This window comes from Cyrtonyx montezumae, unplaced genomic scaffold (assembly GCF_038088225.1).
Source record: "Cyrtonyx montezumae isolate F1298 unplaced genomic scaffold, pur_monq_1.0 scaffold_8, whole genome shotgun sequence".
In the NCBI taxonomy this organism is placed as follows: domain Eukaryota; kingdom Metazoa; phylum Chordata; class Aves; order Galliformes; family Odontophoridae; genus Cyrtonyx; species Cyrtonyx montezumae.
The window spans coordinates 45730031-45757691 of record NW_027072089.1 but is presented as its reverse complement, the minus strand read 5'-3'; the positions used below and the strand labels follow the sequence as shown (position 1 = coordinate 45757691).

At 41.7% G+C, this 27661-nt stretch overlaps 1 protein-coding gene across 2 annotated transcripts in view; it reads right to left on the bottom strand.

The window, feature by feature from the left end:
- Positions 1-17498, bottom strand: part of SMCHD1 (structural maintenance of chromosomes flexible hinge domain containing 1) — a 74066-nt gene extending 56568 nt beyond the window's left edge. Inside the window, exons 1-3 of one of the 2 annotated variants that reach the window (XM_065753178.1) lie at positions 17286-17498; positions 2182-2257; positions 1566-1724 (exon numbers count right to left, since the gene is read on the bottom strand). In XM_065753178.1, coding sequence (XP_065609250.1) covers positions 1566-1724; positions 2182-2257; positions 17286-17462 — 412 coding nt within the window. In that variant the 5' untranslated portion in view covers positions 17463-17498. Of the gene's footprint in view, positions 1-1565; positions 1728-2181; positions 2258-17285 lie in introns of both variants that reach the window. The other variant, XM_065753179.1, reaches the window with a different exon arrangement.
- Between the last annotated feature and the right edge of the window lie 10163 nt (positions 17499-27661).

The following is a 27661-nucleotide window of genomic DNA, read 5'->3' as shown; positions in this document are numbered from 1 at the left end:
CCTGGCATCCCTAGACAAGTTCAGTTCAATCTGGGCCTTTGCTTTCCTGACCACATCCCTACACAGCCTAGCAGAATACTCCTCTCACAATATCTGTCCCTGTTTTCACTACCTGTGCATTTTCTTCTTACTCTTCAGTTTGACCAACGGTTCCCGCTTCAGCCATGCCAGACCCTTGCCTTCCTTTCCTCACTTGCTCACCTGGGGGTGGAGCACTCTTACACCCTGAGGAAAGCCTTCTTATTATTCTGCCAGCTCTACTCCATATCCTTGCCCTTAAGGACATTTTAGCAGGTTGTTTTGTTTTGTTGAATAATTCCCTGAAGAGCTGGAAGTTAGCTTTCCTAAAGTTTAGCTTTCTAATTTTATTCTTTGCCTATCTCACTATCCTTCCAGAGCATGAACTCGATCTTAGCATATACATATAGATGCATATATTTAAAAAGTAACCACAGCTACAGACAAAATTTTTAGAGAAACCATAGAAGTTTGTTTTTTTTACAATAAAGTAATACAAAATGCTTTAGGTTACATATTAAATATATGAGTTAGATCAAAACTTAAGAATATATGATTTAAGTAATATTTGTTCTCATTGGTAAAATCTAAGCCCTGCAGAACCACAGATGAAATAGCAAAAAAAATTTCTATGGTAATTTATATCAAAACTGGTCATCAAAATCAAACACAAATTCTATTTTAAATGCAAGAGACAAAGCTTGATGATAACAATGATGATCCAACTTGATGACATTTGCAAGATTATCATCAAGACTAAAGTCATTTTACATCTAAAATACTCAAACATCTTACCGACGAATTTAGGTAAGTACTTCTGTAAAAATGGCTACATATGAATCCAGTCTGAGCCATTTCTAAAAAAGCAATTTGTCTAAAAAGCATAGTTAAGTTTCCTTTTCGTCATGGTTTTATTTTTTTGTTAATGGTATTCCATATCATAACATTGTGTAACTCACTGGGAGTTAATGAATTAATGCTCCATTTCCGTGGATCATCAATAGATCTGGGCATACCTGTCCCAGAAAAGAAGAACTACGTACCAAGAGGACTTTGCGTTACTCCGTGTTTTTCCTTTTTGCACTCAGAGGGAAAGATAAAACTGCTGGCAAGTCACGAAATCATTCTCTTTTCCCTTTCTGCTCATCCCAACAGTGTGTGTGCACCTAGCCGTCTAACCTTCAGCATTACAGTAAGGCCTTTGGTTTTCAGACACTCACTCTCTCATTTTATTTATTAGCTTCAATTCTAAATATATTGTATTATATTATTTTGCATTCCAATATCTTATTTAGTAAATTAACTTTCTTCTTCAGATCGCTGCCACTGTTTTGTTTTAGGCCCACCTCCCTGCCCTTTCCCAAGATGTGGGTCCATGGGTCCCCCTTGCCTCATTCATTACAGAACTGGGCTGAACCAGCCCATAATCGTTTACACTTTTACAGCTAAGACTACATTTTTCACCAGCTACTACTGAAATTGCATTGCTCATAACCATCACATTCACATAAACATCATTATTGCAATATTATTTTGGCAATACTTACACAAAGGATTTTGCCCTTCACTGGCATAGTACTCATACATCCCACTTTTGACAAGTGTATCATAGTGGGGCAGGAAGTCAATTCTCTCCTTCGTTGCTGAAAGTAGGGTTTGGTCAACTGACTGTAGTAGATAGAGAGTAACTCCATCCTGAACAAGTTCTTCTGCAATGAAGACAAAACGTGTTGGAGAACATTCACTGTACTAGTCAGTTTCTCTTAAACAGTACATGTTTAGCCACAGACAACTTCTGTATTTACTTAACTACTGAAAAACTCAGCCTTCTGGCAACAGGCCCTCATTAAAAAAATCATTGCATATTTCCAAGATAAATAGTGCAAGCTTCCTCCAGTAACAGCTATTTACGAGCCATTTCCCCCCCCCAATTATTTACAGAATTGGTAATGGAAGTAAAAAATTCACCATACATAGCTTTTATCATAGTAACTAACACTTGTTGAAAGCTTTTTTCAAAAGTCAATTTCGTAAAATTCTTGGTAAATTATTTCATAATTTTTATTTTCAGTTAATTAATGCATGTAATTGTGTAGTCATCATGTGATCTTTACAATCAACATAAGAGGTGCCCGTACTTATTTTGCTATCTAAAATACTTACTGAAGTTGTCTTCTGTGATTTCTTTCCTGTTTGTTGTGGTGATAACAAATTTTTCATCAGAAGTTATGCCAAATGCCTACAAAATTAGAGGAAATTTAGGTATGGTCAGTTACTCCACTAAACATTCAGATAAATGGAAATAACAATGGTTTTTCTACTAATTTTGCCACAAAATTACTAAAAAGCGTTCTACTTCTGAACATACTTTAATTCCACAATTTACTTCCTCAACTTAGCTAGAGTTGTTTGCTTTCTTACCTACTTAAAATAGTGAACAAACAGAAACTATAAAGATGAACTGTCTTATAGGCAACTCCTCGTTCTTGGAGGCTTAAGAACGAGGCTGAACTAACTAAAACAGCAATACTAAATATCTAGATGCCCCATATTTAACTGCACTCTAAAGGCATTAAGCCAAATGCTTATTATACTTGGTTAGACATGGAAATACTGTTCTCTAATTTTATCATACATGAAAATCTGAGATTGCTTTCAGAAAATTATTTATCATTAAATCACTCCAGTATATTCTTCTAAAGCTGACTAATTTACTACTCCACCTCTGAAAAAAGACTAAAATTTGAGGTTTGAGAAAAGATTTTTCACAGCATCCAAATGGACCCATTGTCACCTGGATGTTGGGACAATAGGGCCAATAGTGTTTCACTAGATAGTAGAGAAGCTCGCCAACTGGGAAGCATTGCTAAGGACTCAGACATTGACTCAGGTATTAGTAGATGTCTGGATGGGGCCTTCACTAGCTGTAAAGGAAAAATACCTCTTCAAAGAAGGTCTGATGCCTGAGATAAAGAAATGGACTACTACAGAAAAAGGCACCCATTATCTGAGAGAATTCGCCATGATTAAAAATGTTGCATGACCCCATGTTAACTCCTCACAATCCACACCAACATGGTGATCCTGAGAGTCAAGAGTACACAACTGTGTGGCAAATTCACAAGAACTGCACCAGAAAAGTACCCTTTTACACTGGCAGCAATGTAAGGCAGAAGGCAAAGAAGACTCCTTTTATATGAACTGATAATTAGACTTCATGACTTTGAGCAATACTTAATCCCTCCACAAGCTTATATTCGAGCCATTTCAAAAGTAACTGAAAGTCTGGATAGAATTGAGAGTAAACAGCAAGATATGATGAAGGAACAGTACCATCCTTCATCATGATGAACCTCATGAACCTCTGGTGGCATCAGAGACACCTGATGAGGATCAGGATTATGAAAACAGTCTACTGATAAAATTGATTTCCTCCCTACCTGCATCACACAATAATCTTAGCTATTAAAATCAGACGTACTCCTGCTTGAGCAATTGACAACAGTAAGACTACGTGACATACTCCCTTGTGGAAATACCTACATGAACATGGAGAAAATGTGAAGACCTTGGGCACAGAAGATGTTAAGCAGCAGTCTACTTTTGTTTGGTGTGTCGGAAGATCCATTTGTTGGGTTGCTACAAGTGGAGGAGCAACAGGTACCAATTGCTACAAAAACAGTACACAGATGGCAGTACCACATTAACAGGGATTCCTTGCTCCCTCCCCATTCATAAGTTGATTTGTCAACTAGACAGTCATGGTGTGATCAGCAAAACTCATTCACCTTTTAACAGCCCCTTATGGCCAGTGCATAAAGCCAGTGGAGAATGGCGGCTGATGGTAGATTATCATGATCTGAATGAAGTCAGACCTCCACTGAGTGCTGCTGTACCAGACATGCTAGAACTCCAGTATGAACTGGAGTCAAAAGCAGCCAAGTGGTATGTCACCACTGACATTGCTAATGACTTCTTCTCCATTTGTTTGGCCACAGAACGTAGGCCATATGGACAGGCATTCAGTGTACCTGGAATTGTTTGCCCTAAGGGTGAAAGACAGTCCAACTGTTTGCCATGGGTTGATCCAAACTGCGCTGGAACAGGGAGGTGCTCCTGAGCACCTGCAGTACATTGATGACATTACTGTGTAGGACAATTCAGCAGAGGAAGTTTTCAAGAAAGAGAGAAAATAATCCAGATCCTTCTGTGAGCTGGTTTCACTACTATGTGAAACAAAGTGAAAGGACCATCACACGAAATTCACTTCCTAGATATAAAGTGCCAAAGATGGGCATTATCACATCCCAGATGTGATATCACACAACAGATGTGATCGATAAAATTACTGCTATGTTTACTCCCACTAGTAAGAAAGAGACAATCTTTTCTGGGCATAGTGGGCTTTTGGAGAATGCATATTTCAAACAATAGCCTGATTGTTAGACCCTTTCATTGGGTGACATGGAAGAAGAATAATTTTACATAGGGGCCTGAGCAGCAGCAGGCTTTTGAGTAAATTAAGCAGGAGATAGCCCGTGCCATGGCCCTGGGATCAGTACGGACAGGACAGGATGTAAAGAACATCTTCTACACTGCTGCTGGTAAGGAAGGTCCCACTTGGAGTATGTGGCAAAGAGCCTCAGGAGAGACTGAGGCTGACCCCTGAGATTCTGGAGTTGACCATACAGGGGGTCTGCAGAATACTACACTCCAACTGAAAAGGAGATCTTAGCCACGTATGAGGGGGTTTGAGGTGCTGCCAAAGTAATCAGTACAGAAACAAAGCTCCTTTAAGCACCTCAACTGCCTGTGCTGAATTGGATGTTTAAAGGAAAGGTTCCCTCCACACATCATACTACTGATGCCACCTGGAGTAAGCAGACTGCGCTGATTACGCAACAAGCTTGGATAGGAAGCCTCACTTGTCCAGGAAACTTAGAAGTGACCATAGACTGGCCTGAAGGCAAAAAGTTTGGAGCATCACCAGCAGAAGAAGTATGGCATGCTAAAGAGACCCCACTGTACAATAAAAGCAGAAAATGTAAATATGCCCTGTTCACAGACAGATCATGTCATATTGTGGGGAACAATCGCAGAAGGAAGGCTGTTGTGTGGAGCCCCACATGATGAGTTGCAGAGGCCACTGAAGGAAAAGGAGAAAAAAGCCAATTTGCAGAGGTAAAGGCTGTCCAGCTGGCCTTAGATACTGCTGAACGAGAGAGGTGGCCAGTGCTTTATCTTTACACTGACTCATGGATGGCGGCAAATGCTTTATGGGGGTGGTTACAGCAGTGGGAAAACAATGGCTGGAAATGAAAGGGTAAACTTATTTGGGCTGCTGAACTGTGGAAAGACATTGCTGCCTGAATGAAGAATATGGTTGTAAAGGTGTGCCATGTAGATGCTCATGTTCCTAAGAGCTGGGCTACTGAAAAACAAAAAAACAATCATCAGGTAGATGAAGCTGCCAAAGTTAAGGTGACTCAAGCAGACTTGGACTGGCAACACAAGGGTGAATTATTTCTAGCTCAGTGGGTCCATTAAGGAAGAGATGCAACATATAAGTGGGCTAGAAATCAAGGGGTGGGCTTAACTATGGACACTATTGCACAGGTTATCCATGACTGTGATTCATGTGCCACAATTAAACAAGTTAAGAGGATGAAACCTCTTTGGGGGAAAGGGTGATGGCAAAAGTATAAATATGGGGAGGTGTGGCAGGTTGACTATATCACCTTGCCATCAACCTGCAATGGTAAGCATTATGTGCTTACCATGGTGTTGGCAACCACTGCATTAAATGTGGCAACTTGGCAACATTTCCTATAGCTCTTTTTTCCTAACCTCAGTGTCCACACTACTGCTTAAAGTTTCATCACAGGGTTTTGCTTTCCATCTTCCAATTACCTTCTCTCTAGTTGTTACCATGTTATCAAAGATATAGTTAGCATCTATCAGTAAAGTTAACAAACTGCTTGGACAAACTGCTCTGATGTCTGTACAAAGAAGTGTAGAAAACTGCAATGAATAAGCTAGAAAAGAAACCACAGCAGTTAAACAGGAGCCATTTAAACTACCTACTGAGCAACAGGTGACCAGTGTGGGAGAAGGTTGTTAACTGCCCTGAACCATCCAAAGCCCATACCAGATGGCTCTCAAACTGATGAAAACCCACTGTGCATCAACACTTGAAACACTCAGAAAAGCACACAGTGCTTCTGCTCAAATTGGGGAACATACAGAGAAGACACACCAGAAGCAATAGGAGAGATGCACAACAGGAGACATGGCTGAAGCATGTGAAAATGATCTGAAAATACTAAAAGCTTTTACTGGTGAGAATCTATATTGGTTGCTCTGAAAGTAATACCTCATGTTTATGTCCACAGAAAGCACAACACATACAAAGAGCACAATAACATTATTTGATGGGGAAAATTCTCAGCTGCAAAACAGTACTCATCAGCACTGGCCACCACCATTAGCCATACATTTTCACCAGCAACAAACAAGAACCTGCATGCCATGATATAAGAAGACAGAATAATTTTTGGCTCAAAGCTTGTTCAGAGTCAACCATCTCAGACATAACTTGCTTGACAAACTTTTGGGGTTAATACTTACCATGAGTACAGTAGTAAGAGAGACATACGTGGCTGGACGACCAGGAGAAACCACTTTTGGCTGTTGCAAATTTTGGACTTTCAGACTGATTTATGGAGGTTGCCTCAATGGAGAGGACCATCATGCATCCAACGCGCATATTTAACAGCCCACCATGAGACATTCACATAATAAACTGCCAATTACCCAGTGGGAGGGGCTTGTTATTACAAATGTGCTGCTGCCCTGACAAACAAACCAAAAATGCCCCTGACAACTGAAGGAAGCCCTGATGAACCAAACAGAAGTGACCCTGGCAACCAAAAGGATGCTATGAAAAGGATAAAAACCCAAAGAATTCCAAGATAGAAGAGGGTACCCTCTTCACTGAACTGCATCTGTGCAGGTCAACGAGATATCACTGACCAACTTGCTGCTTCCCTACGGACCAACAAGACATCACTGGACCCCTGGTGGTGACTGTCCCAACTTTGTAAACTACTCACTAGAATTTCTCTTTACAATCACTAACTTCCCCATCTTACCCACATCCTTAGTTGCTTAGAATTTATTATAAATCACACGACAGTGTATGGCCTCATCTGCTGTCTTAATCTTCCTCAAGGTCAAACCATCACCTCCAATAATCGGAGCAAGACACATGCTTGTAAAAATCTGCACCAGTGGAGGTGACACACTGCTTCACAGTCACTATGATAGTGTCATTGCTAGGTAAATGTTGCCCACATAGTCTATCAATCATTAGTCTGAAGGGATGGAAGTCAGAATGTACCAGATCTGGACTCTACAGCAGGTGTGACAGAACAGTCCTGAAAAGACTGGCAATGTGCTCCACATTCTTCAAACTGGTATGGAGCCTGGCATTATCATGTTGCAAAAGAAAGGTTGTCTACTTTTCTGTCAACTCTGGAAGTTTCAACATTCAGCTTAAGTCAGCATCACAATGGAGCAGAGTTGATGCTTTCTCAGGGTTACAGGAAATCCAGAAAGACCACCCCCTTTCCTATCCCAAAAGACAGTGTGCATCATTTTACCTACTGAGAGCTGTGTCTTGAACTTTTCCTTCAACAGGGAATTGACATGCTGCGACTCTGTGGACTGCCATTTTTACTCCAGCTTGTAGTGATCACAGAATCACAGAATTGTTGGGGTTGGAAGGGACCTCTAGAGATCACTCCCACTCCCTCAACCAACCTCCCTAAACCCCTGAAATCCCTTTTGATAACTTGCAGGCTTCCCTGAGCAATTTCATCACTGCCTGCCTGAACTGTCAATAATGGATAACAATCAAGAGGATTGAACGAGACCTGGAAGATTTTTAGTGACATCCCTGACCCAGGCACCAGGGAGGCAGCACACCCCTCTATGGGTTGGGTCAGGTCTGCATATGGGACCCTCCGCTCTGAGAATGAATCACTAACCACAATTACCCTTCTGTCTTTCCTGGCAGAGGCAGTCTCAAGGCATGGGGATGATCACCTCGCACTTGTCCCCCTCTTAGGCAGATCCACCCGCTCTTCCTCACTACCTCCTCATCAGTTTCCCGCATCACAAATGGAAGGCAGGCAGTGGATGCACCCTCGATGGCGAGCTGGGACTTTTCCCACCCTCCTTACATAGACATAGATCTGTCTGACTGTGACAGGACCACAGGCCACTCTCTTCTGGCAGCAGCAGGCTCATGCACCCCCTACAGCCAGAGGCCTGAACCACCACATTTCTAGGCAGAACCTCCATCTGAGTTGCTACAGTCTTCTTGTGGCAAGCCTGTTGTCTGGTGGAGACCATAAACCTACAGTCTCAGACACTATCAGTAAGAGAGCCGGTTGCCTGAGCAAAAATGGCCAGCACTCCTACACCCTGCCACTTGACCCACATCCCACATCTGTTGCTACAGTACAAGTACTGTATAAGCAGTATGGGCTCCCCTCACACTCAGACTTGCCCCCTGCACCCTTGGTGGGCAGCAATCCTCTTTCAAAACCCAATGTACTGTGTGGGCAGAAGCTAGCTTCAGCTTCTCTGGGGCTGCTTATAACCTCTCAGCCAAGGGTCAAGGTCAGAATCAAAAGATAATGAGTGGGTGGTGCCAGCTCCACCCCTGCTAGCTATGCAGCCCACCCACAAACTGTCAGCCCCAGCATAGGACAGTGCCTTGCTGGCTTCAAAAAGGCCCTACAAAGAGCTTTTTGGTCAGCCTTTTTTGCTTAAGATTTTTCTTTTTGCTAAGATCCCTTACGATCTTATTTTCATCTTCCTTTTAGACATGAGCACATAATCACTTAAAGTAAAATTTCCTGCTATTTAATTCAAACATGCATTGTAAGTCTTTTGTGACTGCCAGGTCAACTAGAACATTTAACATGAAGTCAGCACAAATTTTGCCTCTGTATTTGCTGTTTGCTTTGGAAATGGTGTTCAACAATGAAATGTTCAATTTTGTGTGTATAACATCATGCCTCGGACTAACATGGATAGATCTGAAGTGATCAATGAAGGAGAAATAACACACTGCAGATACATTATCATTGATCTTCTAGTGCTTTTATCTAACACTGGAAGAAGTTCAAAAGATGACACAGTATTCTGTAACTTCCTCACTACAGAAGAGCTCAACAAGAAGAGACTTGGAAGTGCTCGTGTCTGCATGAGCAGCAGTGTGCCAAGCAGCCAAGAGGGTGAAATGCATGATGGAGTGCATTAAGTACAGCACAACCAGCTGGTCAAAAGGGGCAATTCTCCTGCTGTATTTAGTGTTGGTGTGGTCTCACCATGAATATTTGTGCAGTTCTGAGGTTCACAGTATAAGAGGAATTATAAAGTCCTTGTGAAAGAACCTGAAGGAGGGCAACAAAACAGGGCTGGGAGGCATTTTCTGTGTGAAAAGGCCAAAGAATATTGGGCTATCCAGTTTGGAGGAGTCAAAAGGCAACCACAATGCTCTCCACTGCTCCCCAAAAAGGGGAAGCAGAGGGAGGTGCTGGGGGCTCTGCTCCTGGAAGGGGAACAGCACAGAGCAGCCAGGGGGAGGGTCAGAAGACAGGGCATTGGGAAATGTTTCTTTACACAGAAGGGGGTCAGACACTGAAACAGGCTTCCTAGAGAGCTGGTTGGTGCCCCACACTTGTCAGTATTCAAGGCACTTGGACAGTGTACTCAATACTTAAAACTTTTGGTTAGAATCACAGAATCATAAAACCACCAAGGCTGGAAAAAACCTACAAGATCACCCAGTCCAACCATCCACCTATCACCTATAGTTCTCTCTAAACCATGAGTACAGGGGGATAATTACTTCTCTGCCCCTGCTGGCAATACCATTGCTGATTCAAGCCAGGATGCACTGGCCTTCTTGGCCACCCAGGCACACTACTGGCTCATGCTAAGTAGTCACACTATTGGCTCATTGACCAATACCCCCAGGTTCATTTCCTTTACGCAGCCTTCCAGCCACTCTGCCCCAAGCTTGTAGCGTTGTTGTGGCCAATGTGAAGGACCCAGCACTTGGTCTTGTTGAACTTCATCCTATTGGCTTCAGCTAAGTGTCCCTGCCTTTCCAGATCCCTCAGTAGGGCCTTGCTACCCCCAAGCAGATCAACATTTCCTGCCAACTTGGTGTCATCTGCAAACTTACTGAGGGTGCAGTCAATGTCCTCATCCAGATCATCAATAAAGATATGGAAGGGGACAGACCTCAGTACAGAACCCCTGGGGAACACCTCCTGTGACCAGTTGCCGGCTGGATTTAACTCCATTCACCACCATCCCTGAGGTTGCCGTCTAGCCAGTTCCTTACCCAGCCAAGAGCAAAGAGTTAGCCCAACTCTATGCATACAGATACAAAATAGCAAATCAGAGAGTACAGTATCTTTACAGAAGCTGATTAACCCCTTGAAACCCAGACTTTTACATCTTAAAGGGTTGTTTTCAATAACTAACTTCAGTACCTTTAAAATGTTGCATCTTCTCCTATGGTAAACATTCTCAGAATGCAGATGCATTTACCTGATAGTTATCCTGCTTTTTGCTACATTAAAAAGAATCAAGTCCGACTTGAAAGAAATCCCTTAGATCAACAAGTGGACGAAACTAGAAATGATTTTCTTCTCAAATCACAGATTTTCAAAACATTTTTTTCAGTAGTACCTACTGGATATTGTGATATTTGTATTGCAACTTTCAATTATTCTTATGACTGAAATATTGTGAGGTAATAATACAAATTAGCAAATACTAAAAGATACAAACAGTTGAAGTAGAAACTAAGATCTTGCTGGAAGTAACTGAGAACAACTTTATACAAGAAATCCAAAGAGTACTAATTAGATAAATACTTCCACTCTACTGTCGAATCACTCCGTTGATCTCTAACAATAGTCTGCTATGGATCTGTTTGTGCAGATGGACCTAGTACTCAGCACTCATGGAAGCACAGCAAGTATAACAATCGTCTTAAGGCAAGCTCATTTGGATACAGTTGATGGATTAATGTCAAAACAAAAATAATAAACATCTTTTGATACTAACAGTCCCTACAAAAACGCGTGAATATGAAACAGATGGAAATTACTTGTAAGCATTTCTCAAAGCTCAGACTGTTATACATTACATCCAATAGCCACTAAACAGACAGTAACTACAGGCAATTTATTTACAAAACAAAACAGTAGCAAACATTATTGTTCTGAAATATTCTATAACCATTGTTTACTGACAAACACCTCAATCTGAAGATCAGATTGCACAAGATGAAATAGCACAACTTGAAGTGTCTTGTCCTCTGTACTACTTTTAATTTTCTCTACTTCCATAAGTTCAGTTGATGCAAATATTTATGTAGAAATTGTTCAGCATTAAGTATTTCATTATGCATAGTACATGCATACACAAGTTTTATGTGGTATCTTCAATTAAAACTTTCCAATGTAACTGTGACAATAAAACAGAGAAAATAAGCAGAAGGTAATTTCATGACAGAAGCTCTCTATAGAAACTACATATGTAGATCTACAAAATCTTGTCCAGAACAAGAAGTTAACCCACAGATACTTTCAAGGTTTAAAGTTTATGCAAAGAACATGCTACTATTAGTAGACTTGTTCAGTGCCTGTACAAACATAAGAACTCCATCGAAAATCCACAAGACATTTTGTCTAAAAGCAAAATCACAAGTACTGAAGAATGCAGCTACCAACCTAAGTTTTGTCATAACTCTACACAGCTACCACCATGAAAACACATTGTATGGCATCACTTTAAATTAGAGATAACTAGAATTTGGAAGTCACTCTTCAAAAGCAAAAGTACTTGGAGGCATCCAGGAAGTTGCATATGGAAAACTAATGCTCAAGTAATGAAGACTATCACTACTGTTCAAATCTAAGCAGGAACTCAGAAACCAGGCACCCTTATACAACAATCAACACACACATTTAACAGTGTAGTACATTTCATAACATAGTATTGAAGAGCACAGAGCTATTCAAATTGTATCCTCTTCCTACTGAAGAGTCAGCAACAAAACCAATGCTACACATAAGAACTTCAGTGAAGAATGAGATACAACATGGCAATCCTTGAAAAAAATTAAATACTGCCCTATCTTACGCTATCTTACGCAATGGCATGCTTGAACCAAGTGTTTTGGTCCCTTGAAAAGTAACAGAACATAGGCTTTATAATACAAAATCATAATTATTGCAAGGTGGATTGACCTCATTACTAAGAATTAAGAACTCATATTGCACGTATTTAGCAAAACAGCATTTCAGTAATAGTACCAAAATAGCTCATAAAAAGATTTAAGAGTTGTCCTCCACTGGTATGCATTCATTCACCACAGATAATGTCATTCAACACTATCTACCAGGCACTGGTAAGCAAGTATTCACAAAACAAAACACTTCTTTCTTGAGTTTCTCATATTATAGCTGTGTTTCTCCCCTGTATTCCCTTTCAATGAACATCCTTTTTCCCTAACAGCATAGTGATATACTGGAATTTGTTTTGGTTAACCAGAAAAAGGTAGAGTGGAATTGAGATGCACAACAAAGGAACTAACAAAAATGTAAAATGAAATAATCTTGTTTTACTGAGATGACTGAATCTTAAATTACAGATCTTTACCTTCTATGCACACACATTTTCTTCAAACCACAAGATCACAGTAACAATGAAAAGCCTCAAAAGATTTACAGATGCAATTATGAACACCTTCTATTCATACTTAAGTGCTAACACTAAATTCAGTACCAATAGCTTGCTTCAGTCTCATACTACATTACAAAAACCCTTCAATAGGTTGCAAAACTTCCTATGGAGTGTTCAATGCAGGTCTCTCTGCTTAAAAAAACGGCGTGATCTTGAGAAGAACCTGAAAGGATCCCTAATAGCTCAGCATCAAAACAAGGTACTCCAGTCAACTCCAAGGTACTCTCCAATGTACCTAGCAACTTGAGCCAGGGAACTTTGGATTATAGTTACAAAGAGAGAAATTCAATAAACAATCCCCTCAATGCAGGTAAGTATCTTGCAACTACAGAAATATAAAACAGAATCACAGAATCCTTAAGAGTTGGAAGGGGTCACTGAAGGCCATCTAGTCCAATTCCCCTGCAATGAAGAGGGACACCACAGCTAGATCAGGCTGCCCAGGGTTTGGTCCAGCCTCACCTTGAAAGACTCCAGGTACATCACTGGGCAACCTGTTCCCGTACCTCACCACCATCACTGTAAAAGACTTCTTCCTTATATGAAACTTAAATCGCCCTTCTTCAAGCTTGAAACCATTTCCCCTTGTTCTATCACAACAGACCCTGTTAAAGAGTGTATCCCCTTCTTTTTCTGAGCCTTCTCCCCTCCAGGCTGAACAGCCCCAGCTCGCTCAGCCTGTCCTTGTAGGAGAGGCGTTCCACCTCTTGCAACATTTTTGTGGCTCTCCTCTGGACATATTCCAACAGGTCCATGTCTCTCCTGTACTTCGGACTCCACATCTGGACACAGTACTCCACATGAGGTCTCACCAGCACAGAGTAGATGGGCAGGATCACTTCCCACAAACTGCTGGTCACTCTTCTTTTGATATAGCCCAAGATATGGATTGTTTTTTGGGTTGTGAGGGCACACTGCTAGCTCATGTCCAGCTTCCCATCCACCAATACCCCCAGATCTTTTTTGGTCAGACTGCGCTCAATCCTTCCATCACCATCTCATATTGGTAACAGATATTGCCAAAAACCAAGTGCAAGATCATCCATTTGAATTTGTTGAACCTCATGAGGTTCACAGGCCCACTGCTCAAGCTTGTCTTGGTCCCTCTGGATAGCATCCCATGCCTCTGGTGTGTTGACTGCACCACGCAGCTTGGAGTCATCACAGATGAAGATATTAAAGAGTTTCCGTCCCAGCACTGCCACCTGGAGGACACCATCCGTCACTGATCTCCATCCAGACATGGAGCCATTGACCACCACTCTCTGGACCCCATCCTGCAGCCAGTTCTTCATCCACTGAATGGTCCACCCATCAAATCTGTATCTTTCCAATTTGGAGAGAAAGATGCTGTTGGGTACTGCATCAAAGGCCTTACTGAAGTCAAGGCAGATGACATTGGTGGCTCTTCCCTTGTCCATTAATGCAGTGACACCATCACTGAAGGCCACTATATTGGTCAAGCAGAATCTGCCCTTGGTGAAGCCATGCTGATTCTCCCGTATCTCTTCTCTACCTTCCATGTACCTTAGCATAGCTTCCAAGAGGATTTCCTCCACAATCTTCCCTGGCACAGAGGTAAGACTGACAGGTTGGTAGTTCCCAGGGTTATCCTCTTCACTCTTCCTTTTTTTCAGTCACCAGGGACTTCACCAGATAGCCCCAGCTTTTCAAATATCATTAAGAATGGCTAGGAAACTACACCAGCCAATTCTCTTTGGACTCTGGGATGTATCTCATTGTTACCCATAGACTTGTGGACGTTGAGGTTCCTCAGGTGGTCACAAACCTGATCTACACATACAGTGTGAAGGATGTTGCTTCCTATCAAATCAAACATTTGAGGGCTGTCTGATAAACAGTTACTAGAGTTCTATGCAAAAAAGTACCTCTCCTTGTCCACTGTTACTAGCTTGCCTGTGTCACTCACTGGGTGGGGGAGGGGGGGAGAGAGAGGCACCCTCCTGGACTTTCCTTTTCTGGTTGAGGTTCTGTAGGAGCCTTTTCTGTTCTTCTTTGTATTCCTTGCCAAGATTGGTCTACATGTCAGGTGGTTCAACGGCAGAGAATAGTTCTAACAAAACACAGGAAATGCTGTGCACAGGAAATGCACAAGCAATGCTGGCACCACAGAGAGGTGAAATTTTCTATTTAATTCACTTACCTCAATCTCACATTGTTCTTAGGACTGAAATTACATGAATGCTGCACGTATGCTCTGCAGTACTCAAACTGAAGAGTCAAGCTCACAGATCGTTCTAATTTGAAGTGATTCTGCTTTAGGATCACTGTGGAATAATAATGAAGACTATATATGATCTTTCTATTTTATTTTATTTTTTTAATTTAAGAAGGTCCTCTCCTCCCCCAAAAGTAAAGACTAGTTTGTATGCATGTAAAGTCATTTCCAACCATGTTGTCATGCATTAACATACTGTTAGGAGACAATACCAAAATTCCTTAGGTGATAAAAATTTGATTCAAGAACAAAACAAATATTAGCTCAAGAACTGAATAATGAATATTTTAATAACAGACATTATTTTCCATGACAATAATTCAAGGAAACGAATACATGCCTAAACCCATCTCTCGGTGGCTGACTCTCTTGTCTAAACAATCAGTTACTTAGCTACACAAGTTGGGATTAAAGACGGCAATCAGATTTAATGCTCTGTTTTTTCCAATATGTACCTTCTCCTTTAACTTCCACGTAACCTACTATTAATTTTCTCATGGTATATAGAGATTTTCCCAGCAGAATCAGCTCCAAAAGCTTAACACGCATACAGCATCTTTGCCAGACATTACCATCCTCATGGCCAGTTTGCAGATGCATGTCCACTCTTGCTGTGACTGCAATGGCAGAGCAACTCAGTCTCATGGCAAACTACAAATGAAAGTATATCTACAGACAAGCCTGTGCTGAGCCTAAGCCACCAGACAGGATAACCACGGGAATGAACACTGCTGGATACACTGCATTTGACTGCTCTTGCACTCGGAAGGTCTCTAATAGCTTTAGATGGAGAAAAGCAAATATGGCATTCAACTTCTTACATAAACAATTCAAAGCTTATTTAACAAAAGGATATCTCTTCTTGAACTTTCATCACTTCCCTGATAAGTTTTCAGTACCTTGAAAGAGGGAAAGCCTGTCTCAATCACGGGAATCATCTTTCTCATGGAAGTATTTAGTTGCTTCTTTCAAGATGCCAGCAACTCAACACTTTTGAGTAGTACAATCATTTGAAAACACAAAACATGCAAAACTGCTAGAGGCACTGAGATGCCAGAACGCTCTTCCGAAAGCCCAACAAGAGAACCTGCCCACTGTCAGTGTGGCACACATCACAGAATTACAGAATTGTTGGGGATGGAAGGGACCTCTAGAGATCGTAGAGTCCAACCCCCCTGCCAAAGCAAATTCCCTACACCAGGTCACACAGGTAGGCGTCCAAGCGGGCCTTGAGTATCTCCAGAGAAGGAGACTCCACAACCCCCCTGGGCAGCCCATTCCAGTGAAATCACACGTCAGTCTTTCTGGACATATCAAGTATGAAAGCTTCCCCTGTATCAGTATTTATTGACCATATCAAACAATCCCCTACACAAAGTGAGGTGCATTCAGAATCAGACATCACACGTGGAGCATAATGAAAGCTCAAAGGCGTAAATGGTCGTAACAGAGAAATTAGCTGTGATGGAGGCAGCTCTGAATTTCCAGAGACATTGCAACAGAAGCCTTTTCCCTAAGGCGAGCACCACGCACAGGTATTTAAAGTCATCAGCTCTACTATCCTGAAGAATTAGCATCTCAAAACAAGACTTCCTAGGAGAACCACCATGCAAGGACAGGTAGGTGTGTGAAGGAATTCCTGGTAACACTGAGCACCCACAGCTCCAGCCACAGAAAAGCAATGCCCAGTTGCAGCACAAACCAAGTAATCTTCCTCAGAAATATACAGCCTAAAGAACAAAGCGCGCATTCCGCTGCATAAAGGTACTAGCATTTCAGTAAAACAAATCAGCTCCTGAAAGGCAGAGAGAGCCGGCGCTTCGCCTAACGAAAGGGAACCGAACGCAGCGAGGCGAGGCAGAGCCCCGCGCGGACAGCAGGCGCCGCTCGCCGTCGCCACCTTGGACAGCACAACGCGCCGCGCTCCCCGCCCGCCGCGGCGCTCGGCGCTGCCGCCCCGCGGTTCCCCGCGTGGGGCGCTGCCGCGAGGCCGCCACCCCACGGCAAGGCCGCTCCTCTCCGCTCGACGGCGGCACGGGCCCGCTCGCCGGCTGCCCTCGGCCGTCCCCGCGATGAGAACGGCGGCGTCGGTTGGGGCGCCCGCACCCGTCCCAGCCGCGCGCGCCGGGCGAAGCGTTGCGACGCGTTCCGTTACACCCCCCCCCCCCTGCTCCTCCCCGCCGCCCCGCACCTGGCACACGGCGCTGCGGAAGCCGCGGTAGTTGTTCTTGCCGTAGCTGAGCACTTTCTCGTCCGGATCCGCCTGCTCCTGGCGCCGGTCGAAGAGAAAGACGGTGCGATCCCCGCTGGCGCGCGGAGACAGCAGCATCGGCTTGCGGGCCCCGCGGCTACCGCCCGCCGCTGCCATGTTGGGAAGGCGCGGAGACGGAAACCGTCCTGCAGCGATGGCGACAACGGCGGCGTCTGCCGCCTACCCGCGAGCTCCCCCGCCTGGCGCCGCGCTCCTGCCGGCCGGAAGAAGAGAAGCAGCCGGAAGGGAGCAGAGCGCGCGGCGGATGAGAAACGAAACCGCGTCTCGGCACCGCGACCTCGGAACGAGACCGCGCTGCGCCACTTCCGGGGCGGGGCGGGAGGCCGACGGTCGGGACCGTCCCCTCGGCGCGCATGCGCGGTGGCGTCCGCACCGCGTGCCGTGTGCCGCGCCAGCCGTTGAGGCTGCGGGCCGCAAACGTTATGCTCAGTCGGCCTCAAGTGCTGAGGTGCAAAGTGCTGCTTACCTTCCTTACAGAACGAGCAGGCCCTGCGACAGTCCCCATGGCATGGCAGCTGTCACGATGTCACTGAGATGTCAGCTTGTCACTGCCATACACTCAAGTGAATTAGCTTCTGGTGTGCCTTAGGAACTGCTAACTCGGTGTAGAGTTATTTGTAAAGGCATTATCATAGAATCACACAATCACTTTGGCTGGAAGGGACCTTAACACCCACCCAGTTGCACTCCATGCCATGGACAGGGCTGCCACTCAGTAGCTCAGCTGCCCAGGGCCCCTTCCGACCTGGCCTTGAGTGCCTCCAGGGATGGAGCACCACAGCTTCCCTGTGCCAGCACCTCACCACCCTCTGAGTGAACCGTTTCTCCTAACATCTAACCTAAATCTTCCCTCCTTTACTTTAAAACCATTCCCTCTTGTCCTATCACCAGACTTCTTTTGAATAAATGTTAGTTTTCTTTTTTTTTTTTTCCTTAGGGAGAAGAGTAATATATATATATATATATATATATATATATATATTTTACATAAGTTTCTACCAACTAAGGTACACTGAAGGAATTATATAAATAATTAAAGATTTAATGTTCATTTCTGTTTTAAGGTCTGCGCTGTTTTTAATTCTTCTTCGTGTCAAATGCATGGAAGCCCTTGCATTGTTTTATATGCAACACTAATGATTTCTGCATTTGTGCCTTTTTTGAAGAATAGTAGAACAAGAATAGCTGAAAAACTGTAGCTGAAATAATATTTCAAGACATAAATTCAGTCTTTCAGTAACTAGCAAAATGTACTTGTCAGGAACCTGTCAAGATCTTTTGACATTCAGTATGACCTGGGCGGAGAGAAACTTGCTGAGATTCAGCAGCAGCAAGTGTAAAATTCTGCACCTGGGGAGGAATAACTGCATACATCAGTACTGATTGGGTGCTGACCTGCTGGAAAGGAGCACTACAGAGAAGGACTTGAGTATGCTGGTAGTCAACCAGTTTGCCATGAGCCAGTAGTGTACCCTTGTGGACAAGAAGGCAAATGGGATCCTGGGGTGCATTTACAAGAATGTGGCCAAGAGTTCAAGGGAAGTGTTCCTCCCTTTCTACTCTGCCCTGCTGAGGCCACATCTGGAGTTCTGAATCCAGTTCTGGGCTCCTTAGTTCAAGTAAAAGGGAACTTATAGAGTGCTGTGAAGGGATACAGAGATGATGAGGGGCCTTCCTTATGAAATAAGGCTGAAAGATTTGGGGCTGTTCAGCCTGGAGAAGACTGCGTGGGGGAATCTTGTCAATACTTATAAATAGTGAATGGGTAGGTGTCAAGTGGATGGAGCTAGGCTTTATTCATCTGTGCCCAGTGACAGGAAAAGGGGCAATGGGCACAAACTGGAATACAGTAAATTCCATATAAACGACAAAAAGCTTCTTTGAGGATGGCAGAACAATGGAACAGGCTGCCCAGAAAGGTTCTATAGTCTCCTTCTCTGGAGATGTTCAAAACCCACCTGGATGGGGTGACTGTAGGGAACCTGCTTTAGCAGAGCATTGGACTGGATGATTTCCAGAGATCCCTTACAATTCCTATGGCTTAGCAAAAGAAATTCACTAGTCACAGTTTATGCACTCAAATTTCTGCAAAGTGCAGATCGTACTTCTAGTGTGGTTAACTCGGAGAAACTGAGTATGTTCTGATTTTTGTGTGTTCTCCCTGTACCTACATTTCATTGTGTCATTGTGGATGTTGTTCATACATTCCGAGTTTATACACAGCCTTTCTGTACTGTCAATTGAGCATTGCATTTTTAAGAGTTTCCTCATTTGCAGTAATCTTTGAAAGACATCTAAGCAAAGAATATGTAAGTGTAGTAAGTAGAAACTTGTTTACTTGTGTTCACTCTTTTATATGAAGGTGACATTTTCATTGTCTGGTACAACTACTTGTTCCAATGTGAAGACTAGAAGATATACATGGATACACTGACTAAACACAGTACTACAAATAATGAAAAATATGCAGCCACACTTTCCGTTATGACAAAGGAGTAGGTTTCAAGAATGCTGAACAAATCAATTTTTTGCACATTTGTGACTCCATTTTCAGTTGACATAACCTGCACAGTTTTTGAATGAAATGAATAGAGTTGCAAACAGATATTCAACTCAAGAATTTGATCACGTCTCAACAGACTTTTACAAGCCTTATTTTACCATAAAAGAACATTCTTCACTTCACAACCACACCTTATTTGTGTCACCGCTTTCTGTCAGTACGTACATTTGTGAACAAATATCATCAAGGATGGAGTAAAGGAAGAGTAAAATTTCATCAGAGATCTCTGAACACCTTGACATTTCATAAGGAATTGCAACCACTGCCATAGAACCAGAGTGATGTACGTTCACAAAAATGAGGTCTAGTATCTCATTAATTTTATGCTTTTGTTCTCTCCTTTTAAAATATTACTTATACACATTAACTGTACTATATTTTACATATGGCCCAGGACAATTACTCTTCACTCAGTGTGGGCCAGGTCAGACATCCATGGTCTAAAGGAACAGTCTTCCTTCTGTGTGATCTGTCCTGGTTGTCTTGAATAGTACAAACAGCAATGATTAGAAGAGTGCAACTGCTGAATAAACTAGGACTCCCAACTTGGAAAGGAAATGTTTGTGAAGCCATATAGAGGAAGTCCATAAAACTCTGAAATGTAATAATGAATCATATAAGAGAAAACACATCATGCAAGAACTGAGTTTCATGCATTTGCACTGGGAGGATAAAGGAATATTAAAGGAATGATAAAGGAGTATTGCTTACATCAGTCTACTGGATTTTAAAGTCAAAGAACAGATTTTAATTTTCAGAATTAATAGTAGCACTACAGTAACCAATTATTTCTTCATGTTGCCAAGTGGTATTTCAGGTGATGCTCAAGAATTCTGTTATTTTTTTTCTGTGTGTGCGAGAATGCAATTATTATGTTCTGTCTGTACCTGGAATGTAAATTTTTCCTGTAAATTAAGTATCCAATTTCTTTATGTTGAGAACATGAATTAGGTTCTAGCTCTAGATATTCTTACATAGCAAATATTTTGTAAATGTTATGAAAATTGCTGTATCTTTGCTAGATTAAAGAGCACGTCCTTGTTAGTGGTCCAGTTAGCTGTGGCACAGTCCATTGACTAATACTGAACTGCCTGTGTATGGTTTATGAGTAGAAAACTACAAATTCTAAACAATCAAACAAAAGACACCACTATTCCTGAAGGTAACAAAGGCTTTATATCTTAATGCAAGAAATCTGGCACCTAATTTCTAGAGCTGTATAGATGTTTGACATTTTCCACTACAGAAAGCATTTTAACGTTTCCCTGAAGTGTGGAATAAAACATACCATAGGCACTAAATAATAAAAATAAACACTGAATTGTCATCATAACAAGTAAGATAAGGTGAATTCGATGAAGTGGATTACCTAAGTGCTATCTGGTATTTTCTGTTATCTTCCTAGTAACTTGAAAAGCAAACAGCTGAAGTGTCATTTGTGAAACACAATCCAGTTGGTCAAGAAAACTGTGAAGACAGTTGATGGATCTGAGATATCTGACCAGTGTGAAAATAGAAGTTACCTTTTGAGAAACTGAAGGAAAACAGGAGATGATGGAGAATGGAGGAAGAGCAGTGAGCCGTTTGTTCATCCTGTGGTCCAAAACAATTATATCATCTATGACATGCTCATTAAAAATTCAGTGACGATAATGGCTTTGATGTCTGCAGGATGCAGGGTATAATTGGATGTAAAATATTTTTCTGGTAAGACTCGGGTCATTCATTTCAGAGTTAAGTGAATTCAGTAACTAGTGTAAAAATACAAATAGTGGTCAAGAAGACAACCATCCTGTATCTGATCATCTTAGAGCTTTTGCACCTTCTTCCAAAGCTGTGTTTGGGTGGAGGACATCAAATACTTGAAGGCTCAGTTCCTGAACTGTTGTGAAACTCTTTGAGGGAATTTGTGCCAGGGAACCTTTGTGAAAAGTGAATTTGCAGTAAGCTGTTTCCATTCACCTTACAGAGACAAATGACTACAGTAAAAAATGAGGTGTTAATGAAAAATGTTTGATTGCAATCCATTGCATCTTGTGAATACCAAAGTCATCTCCCACATGGAAAGCGATTGGATGAACTGAACCTTAAAAGCTTTCTTACTCTATCAGACTTACTCACTGGTAGAAAATACAGTTTTACAATTTACAATTTTTACAATTCTGTGAATATATAAATAAATATATAAATAGGAAATTATATTAAGACCACATCTAAAGAAGTCTTATCAGCCAGTTACAGGTTACCGGTCAAAAAGCCTGGGATCTTTTCTCTGGGAAAATGTGTAACAAACAGTAAAATTTCATAAATACATTGCCACAGAGAAGGTGTGGGCCATCATGCTTTTCACTTTGATTTCATGCTACTGCTTATCTTATTAACAGCTTTTACTTTTTTTTGTAGCTGGAAATAGTTGACACTGGCTTTTCTTCCTGAAGTCTGCTTTTCCTTTTGACTCATCCTATAATCTTGTCTTTTGACATTATTTTCTCACTCTTCCCTTTTATCCAGAAAAAATGGCTGCTTTCTCCTGAGGAGAGCCTTCATCACCAGCTCCAGTAGGAGAGGCAGCACAGAGCCCAAGCTGGTGAATGACTGTCTAGTCATTTAGATGTCTGTGCTTTACGATCCCTGATGCTCTGGATTTTGAGATGATGACACAGAAACCATTGCCTCTTCCTTGCTATTTGGGGCTTTTCTTGCTAGGCAGAGACCCTGTGTGTACAACGGTTTTGCTGTAGCACACACAGAAGATAACTAGGATTTAAAGAGCATAAAGGCTAAGCTCTTGTATGTTCAGCACATATGATAAAACACCTGTGGACTATATTCTGAGTATCCGGTCAGGTGGGAAAGTTGGTCTCCCCTGGAACAGCTCCTCAGTGATGCTGAATTGTCATTCTCTGACTCCTGGTTTATTCTTTTGCAATTTTCTCTTTTGAATTGTTGTTTTTCTTCTTAAAAACTTAAAGCTGTCTCAGAAAGTTCAGCTTCTACCCATAATTTTTGTGAATCTTGGTATGAGAATAAAATAAAATTCAGGACATCATCTTGCTCATTTCAAAATATTTATACATCTGTCTTTAATGCTTTGAAGTCTTGCTAAACTGGTGCCTGTTTCAGTGTAGGTGAAAACTGGGTAATAGCCAGTTTAGTGTGCTTTTAAATCTTAGCCCTTGCTCAAAGGGCTCCTTATATGAAAGTGCTGATCAGATAGACATTCCCACATGAAGTTATGACCTCATGCATGAATTGGTAGGGAAGGTAGACCACCACAGGACAAAAACACATTACCACAAACGTCCTGATAAGGTCTTTCAGACTGGAGGGACAGACACAAACCTTCTGCAAGTGGGCATCCACTACAGAGAAACACTGGGACAGATAGGTCCTTGCTAACAGGGATTCCCAAAATGCCCAATCTCTAGAGCAGAATAGACCACAACAGATGTGGCATTTGCTGTAGTTTTTAAGGTCAATGACATAGACGCTCTAAAGCCTGTGAGCTTCTGGTGGAGCAACGATGTTACTGTTTGTAAAAGTTGTTCTGTTTACACAAAGGCAGACAACTTTCTGAGGGTCAAAAATAAAAACAATAGGGAAAAAGATTTTAACTTTTTTCCATCTTTAACAAAACAACCTGCTCTGCAAATCCAAGAGTGAAGCAATAAACATTTTAGCTATTTACCTAATAAATTAGTTTTTTAACAGGTAGGAAATACAGTACAGAAGCATGTTCTCAGTATCACTGATTATGCAAGATTACATTGTTTAGGGTCAGGAGAGGAAGATTAGCCTTCACATTTTAATAGATAGTCAAAGAATACTGCCTGTGAGGAAATGTTCTTTCATTTCTAAACCAGACACATTTAAGAATGTCCTGTAACGATTTCAATGTAGCTGATAATGGAATTTGTCCTGTCATTATTTTAGTGTGACCAAACTTTGTAAACTTAAGTTTTCTTAACATTTTATATTAAGCAGGCTATTCAGATTTTCACAGACATCAGATGCCAGCAGTAATGGTATTGCCCTGACATTAACTGTAGAATTACAAAAAGCAATAGCCTTGTGTGTTTTCTCTAACTGCAGTTGTTGCTGATGCCTGACCTGTGATAGCTTTACAAGTGCCTTTTAATCCCCTAGTAAATTTTTAATCCGCAAATCTGAAAAGCAGAAAAATGTTACACACATATCACAGAATCACAGAACTGTAGGGGCTGGAATGGACCTTCAGAGATCACGGAGTCCAACCCCCTGCCAAAGCAGCTCCCTAGCCCAGGTTGCACAGGTAGGCGTCCAGGCGGGTCTGGAACGTCTCCAGAGAAGGAGACTCCACCACCTCTCTGTGCAGCTGTGCCACTGCTCTGTCACTACACTGTGAAAAAGTTCCTGCATACATTTGTGCAGAACTTCATGTGCTTCAGTTTGTGACTGTTTCCACTTGTCCTATCGCCACACACTGCAGACTCATCCCTTTGCCTCCCACTCCTTAGATATTTAAAGAGGGGATCTGATCCACATGTGAGTTTTCTTCTCTCAAGGCTGAACAGACCCAGGTCTCTCAGCCTCTCCTCATAAGAGAGGTGTTCCTGGCCCTTTATCATCTTTGAAGCCCTCTGCTGGACTCTTGCGAGATCTCTGTCTTTTTTGTACAGGGGAGCCCAGAACTGGACACAATACTCCAGGTGAGGTCTCACCAGGGCAGAGTAGAAGGGGAGGATCACTTGCCATAACCTGCTGGCCATGCTCTTTTTAATGCACCCCCAGGATCCCATTGGACACACTGCTGGCTCATGGCCAGCCTGTCATCCACCAGGACACCCAGGTCCCTCTCCTCAGACCTCCTCTCCAGCAGGTCACACCCCAACCTGTACCGGTGCATGTGGTTATTCCTCCCTAGGTGCAAGACTCTACACTTGCTCATATTAAACCTCATCAGGCTCCTCTCTGTCCAACTCTCTAGCCTGTCCAGGTCTTGCTGAATGGCAGCACAGTTTTCTGTCATTTCAGCTATTCCTCACAGCTTTCTATCATCAGCAAACTTGCTGAGGGTGGATGCTATCCCCTCATCAAGGTCACTGATAAAGATGTTGAACAGGATGGGACCCAGTGGCAGTCAGTCCTCAAATGAGGTCTAAGAGCAGTTGAGCCTGGCTCTACTGCTTCTGGTCACACAGGTGAATTGTCTTCACCTGTGCTGACTGGATCTTTTCTTCAGGTGCTCAATCAGTGGTTCAGACCATGGCTCCACAGTTCCATAAAGAAGCACTCCAAAGAACTACCCAATTCTTGATAGTGATGTGAGTTTTTTGATGACAAATTTGAAAAAACAACAGTTCAGGGAAGAGAACAAAGCTATACACCAAGCACTGTCAAGCTTCTACAGCATCACAAATTATTTTCCAGAAACTAGGCTAAAAAATAAGTAAAAGGTCATATAAAATCCTTTAATGCTTGAGGTAACCAAAAGCTGGTTGGGAAAACTGATAGCAAAGAGTTACCTAGGTGCATAAATCAGTTGTCAAAGTAAAACATACCTCTGTTCCTTAGAGTTTTAAGAAAGCCTATTTCTAAAAGGTTGAGACAAATTAATTTATATTCCTTTTCTTACACAACTTGTAAGAAATGTTTTGTTTTCTTTCCTTTACACAGCAGATTAACAGTGAAGACCGTCAGGGAACTGATCTGCTGCTAGAGAATCATGAACATACCTAGTTTCACTTGGAGATGCATATTTATTGTTTTCCACATCGTGTTTCTGCCCATGAAGACACCATGATTCAAGGAAATGGGTTTAAGTAATTTTATTGAGTTTAAAAATACATAAACTTAAAGTATATGAACCATGCTATATTAAAGATACATTAGTAATAGATGAGGGAACTATACCCCTATTGAAAGCTCCCCAGAATCCAAAACAGCTCATACTATTGAAATATGCAGGTGCTAGTGGTACATTCTGATTAAGACTTCACATTCTGGTTGAAAAAATCCAAACTACAAAACAAACAAAAAAACCCCACCAATCCAAGTAGTAATTATATTATATTTAAAAGCCACAATCCAGAATACAAAGAAAGGTCATTCTGACCTTGATTCCTTAACCCATTACCATTGGGTTAGCATTAGTCCTTTGAAATTATGTTTATTAAGTCAACTGACTATTCCGCATGCAAAGAGGATGCAGATGCTAATAGACACAGCCAGGTAACAGAAGTAGGGACAAACAAGTATCGGGAAGCCAAGGAAGACTGTAGTCCCTAAATAAGCAATTATTTTAAAGTAACATGATTGTTTTTTATTTCCTATAGTTTTGCTTAATTAGGAGAACATTGCTTTAGATAACAAATACATTAGAAAGATCACAAAAAAGGCTTCTAAGAACTAATAGAAATCTGAAAGGCTTAGGCTGCTGTGGGAAAAAAAGTAAGTTTGTAAAAGTTTGTAAGGTGAGAGAGGACAACAGAAGAAAGCAGAAACACTACCTGCTTGTCAGCAAGCTTCTATAGCTGTGAAAATAAGCTTCCAGGATTTAACAAAGGACCAGAAATTTAAATACCACCATCATTATAGTATCTGACAAAAAAAAAAAACAACAAAAACAACTCAGAACAGAGCCAGAAAATTCATATATTTCAACAAGGACAAGAGAATTTTACATATGCTCTGCAAAAAGAGCCAAAAAAAACTGTTTTATTTGCAGTTCGCATTCAGAGTTGAAACTTAGATCCCTTGGATACATATTGAAACTTGTGTTTCATTCAATTGCTTTCTTTAGTTAGAGAATTGAGGAACAGCTTTAATTACCTATCAGACACCAAACATTTTTTAAACAGACCAGGGGGGTCCTTTGTTGTGTACTTGAATCAGTGACAACTACCACTGAACTGTATTCAAAATTAAATTAAGGCTTTTTTCTTTTTTTAATTAAAGGAATCCTGAGGCATATAACAGTAGACAAGCAGATACTGTCTCTGCTTACAACATGGCATTGAATGAGACAAATACATGTTCAAGAGATGGGGATACATTTTCTTTAGTGTACTGGGACTGGAGATCCCCTTATACCAGCTTTACTGCTACTTTCTTAAGGAAGAAAAATCCAGTATGGTCTTCTGTACTGATCTAGCAGAAGAATGCAGACCATTTTAGACCATTTCAATGCACACGAGACTAGTTACATCTTCATCTAATTAGCTACATTGTCAGAATTCACACTGTCATACAGCTCATTCTAATACACATACTTAAGAAGTACAGTAAGTCTTCATCTGACACAAGCATTTAGAGACAACTTTGTTTTCAAACTATCTTCCATTTTCTAAATTATTTAAGACTACTGTGTTACTACTGATATTTCTAAAGAGACTTTGCCAAAAGAAAAATAATAAAAATTGTAAACACTTAGGAGGGATCTCTGGGCAGTTTCACAGATAGCAGGCAGGAGACTGGAAGGCATTTAACATTTGGTCTTGCTGATAAACTAAAAGCCTATGGAAGGGCATGCACTGCCACAACTTGTGTTAAATACATACAAAAGCACAAACTATACTCCAGGAAGGAAAGCACAACCCTTGTCTCAGTAATCTTGTATGTGTACAAAAAACAGTAGTTCTTTTTGTCAGTCCCCACTGCATCTGCACTGACACTTACGGTCCCATCTCTAAGTCCACTGTTAACAGGCTGACAATACTCATCCTTCTGAATGCTTCTGGAAGAGCACAGATGT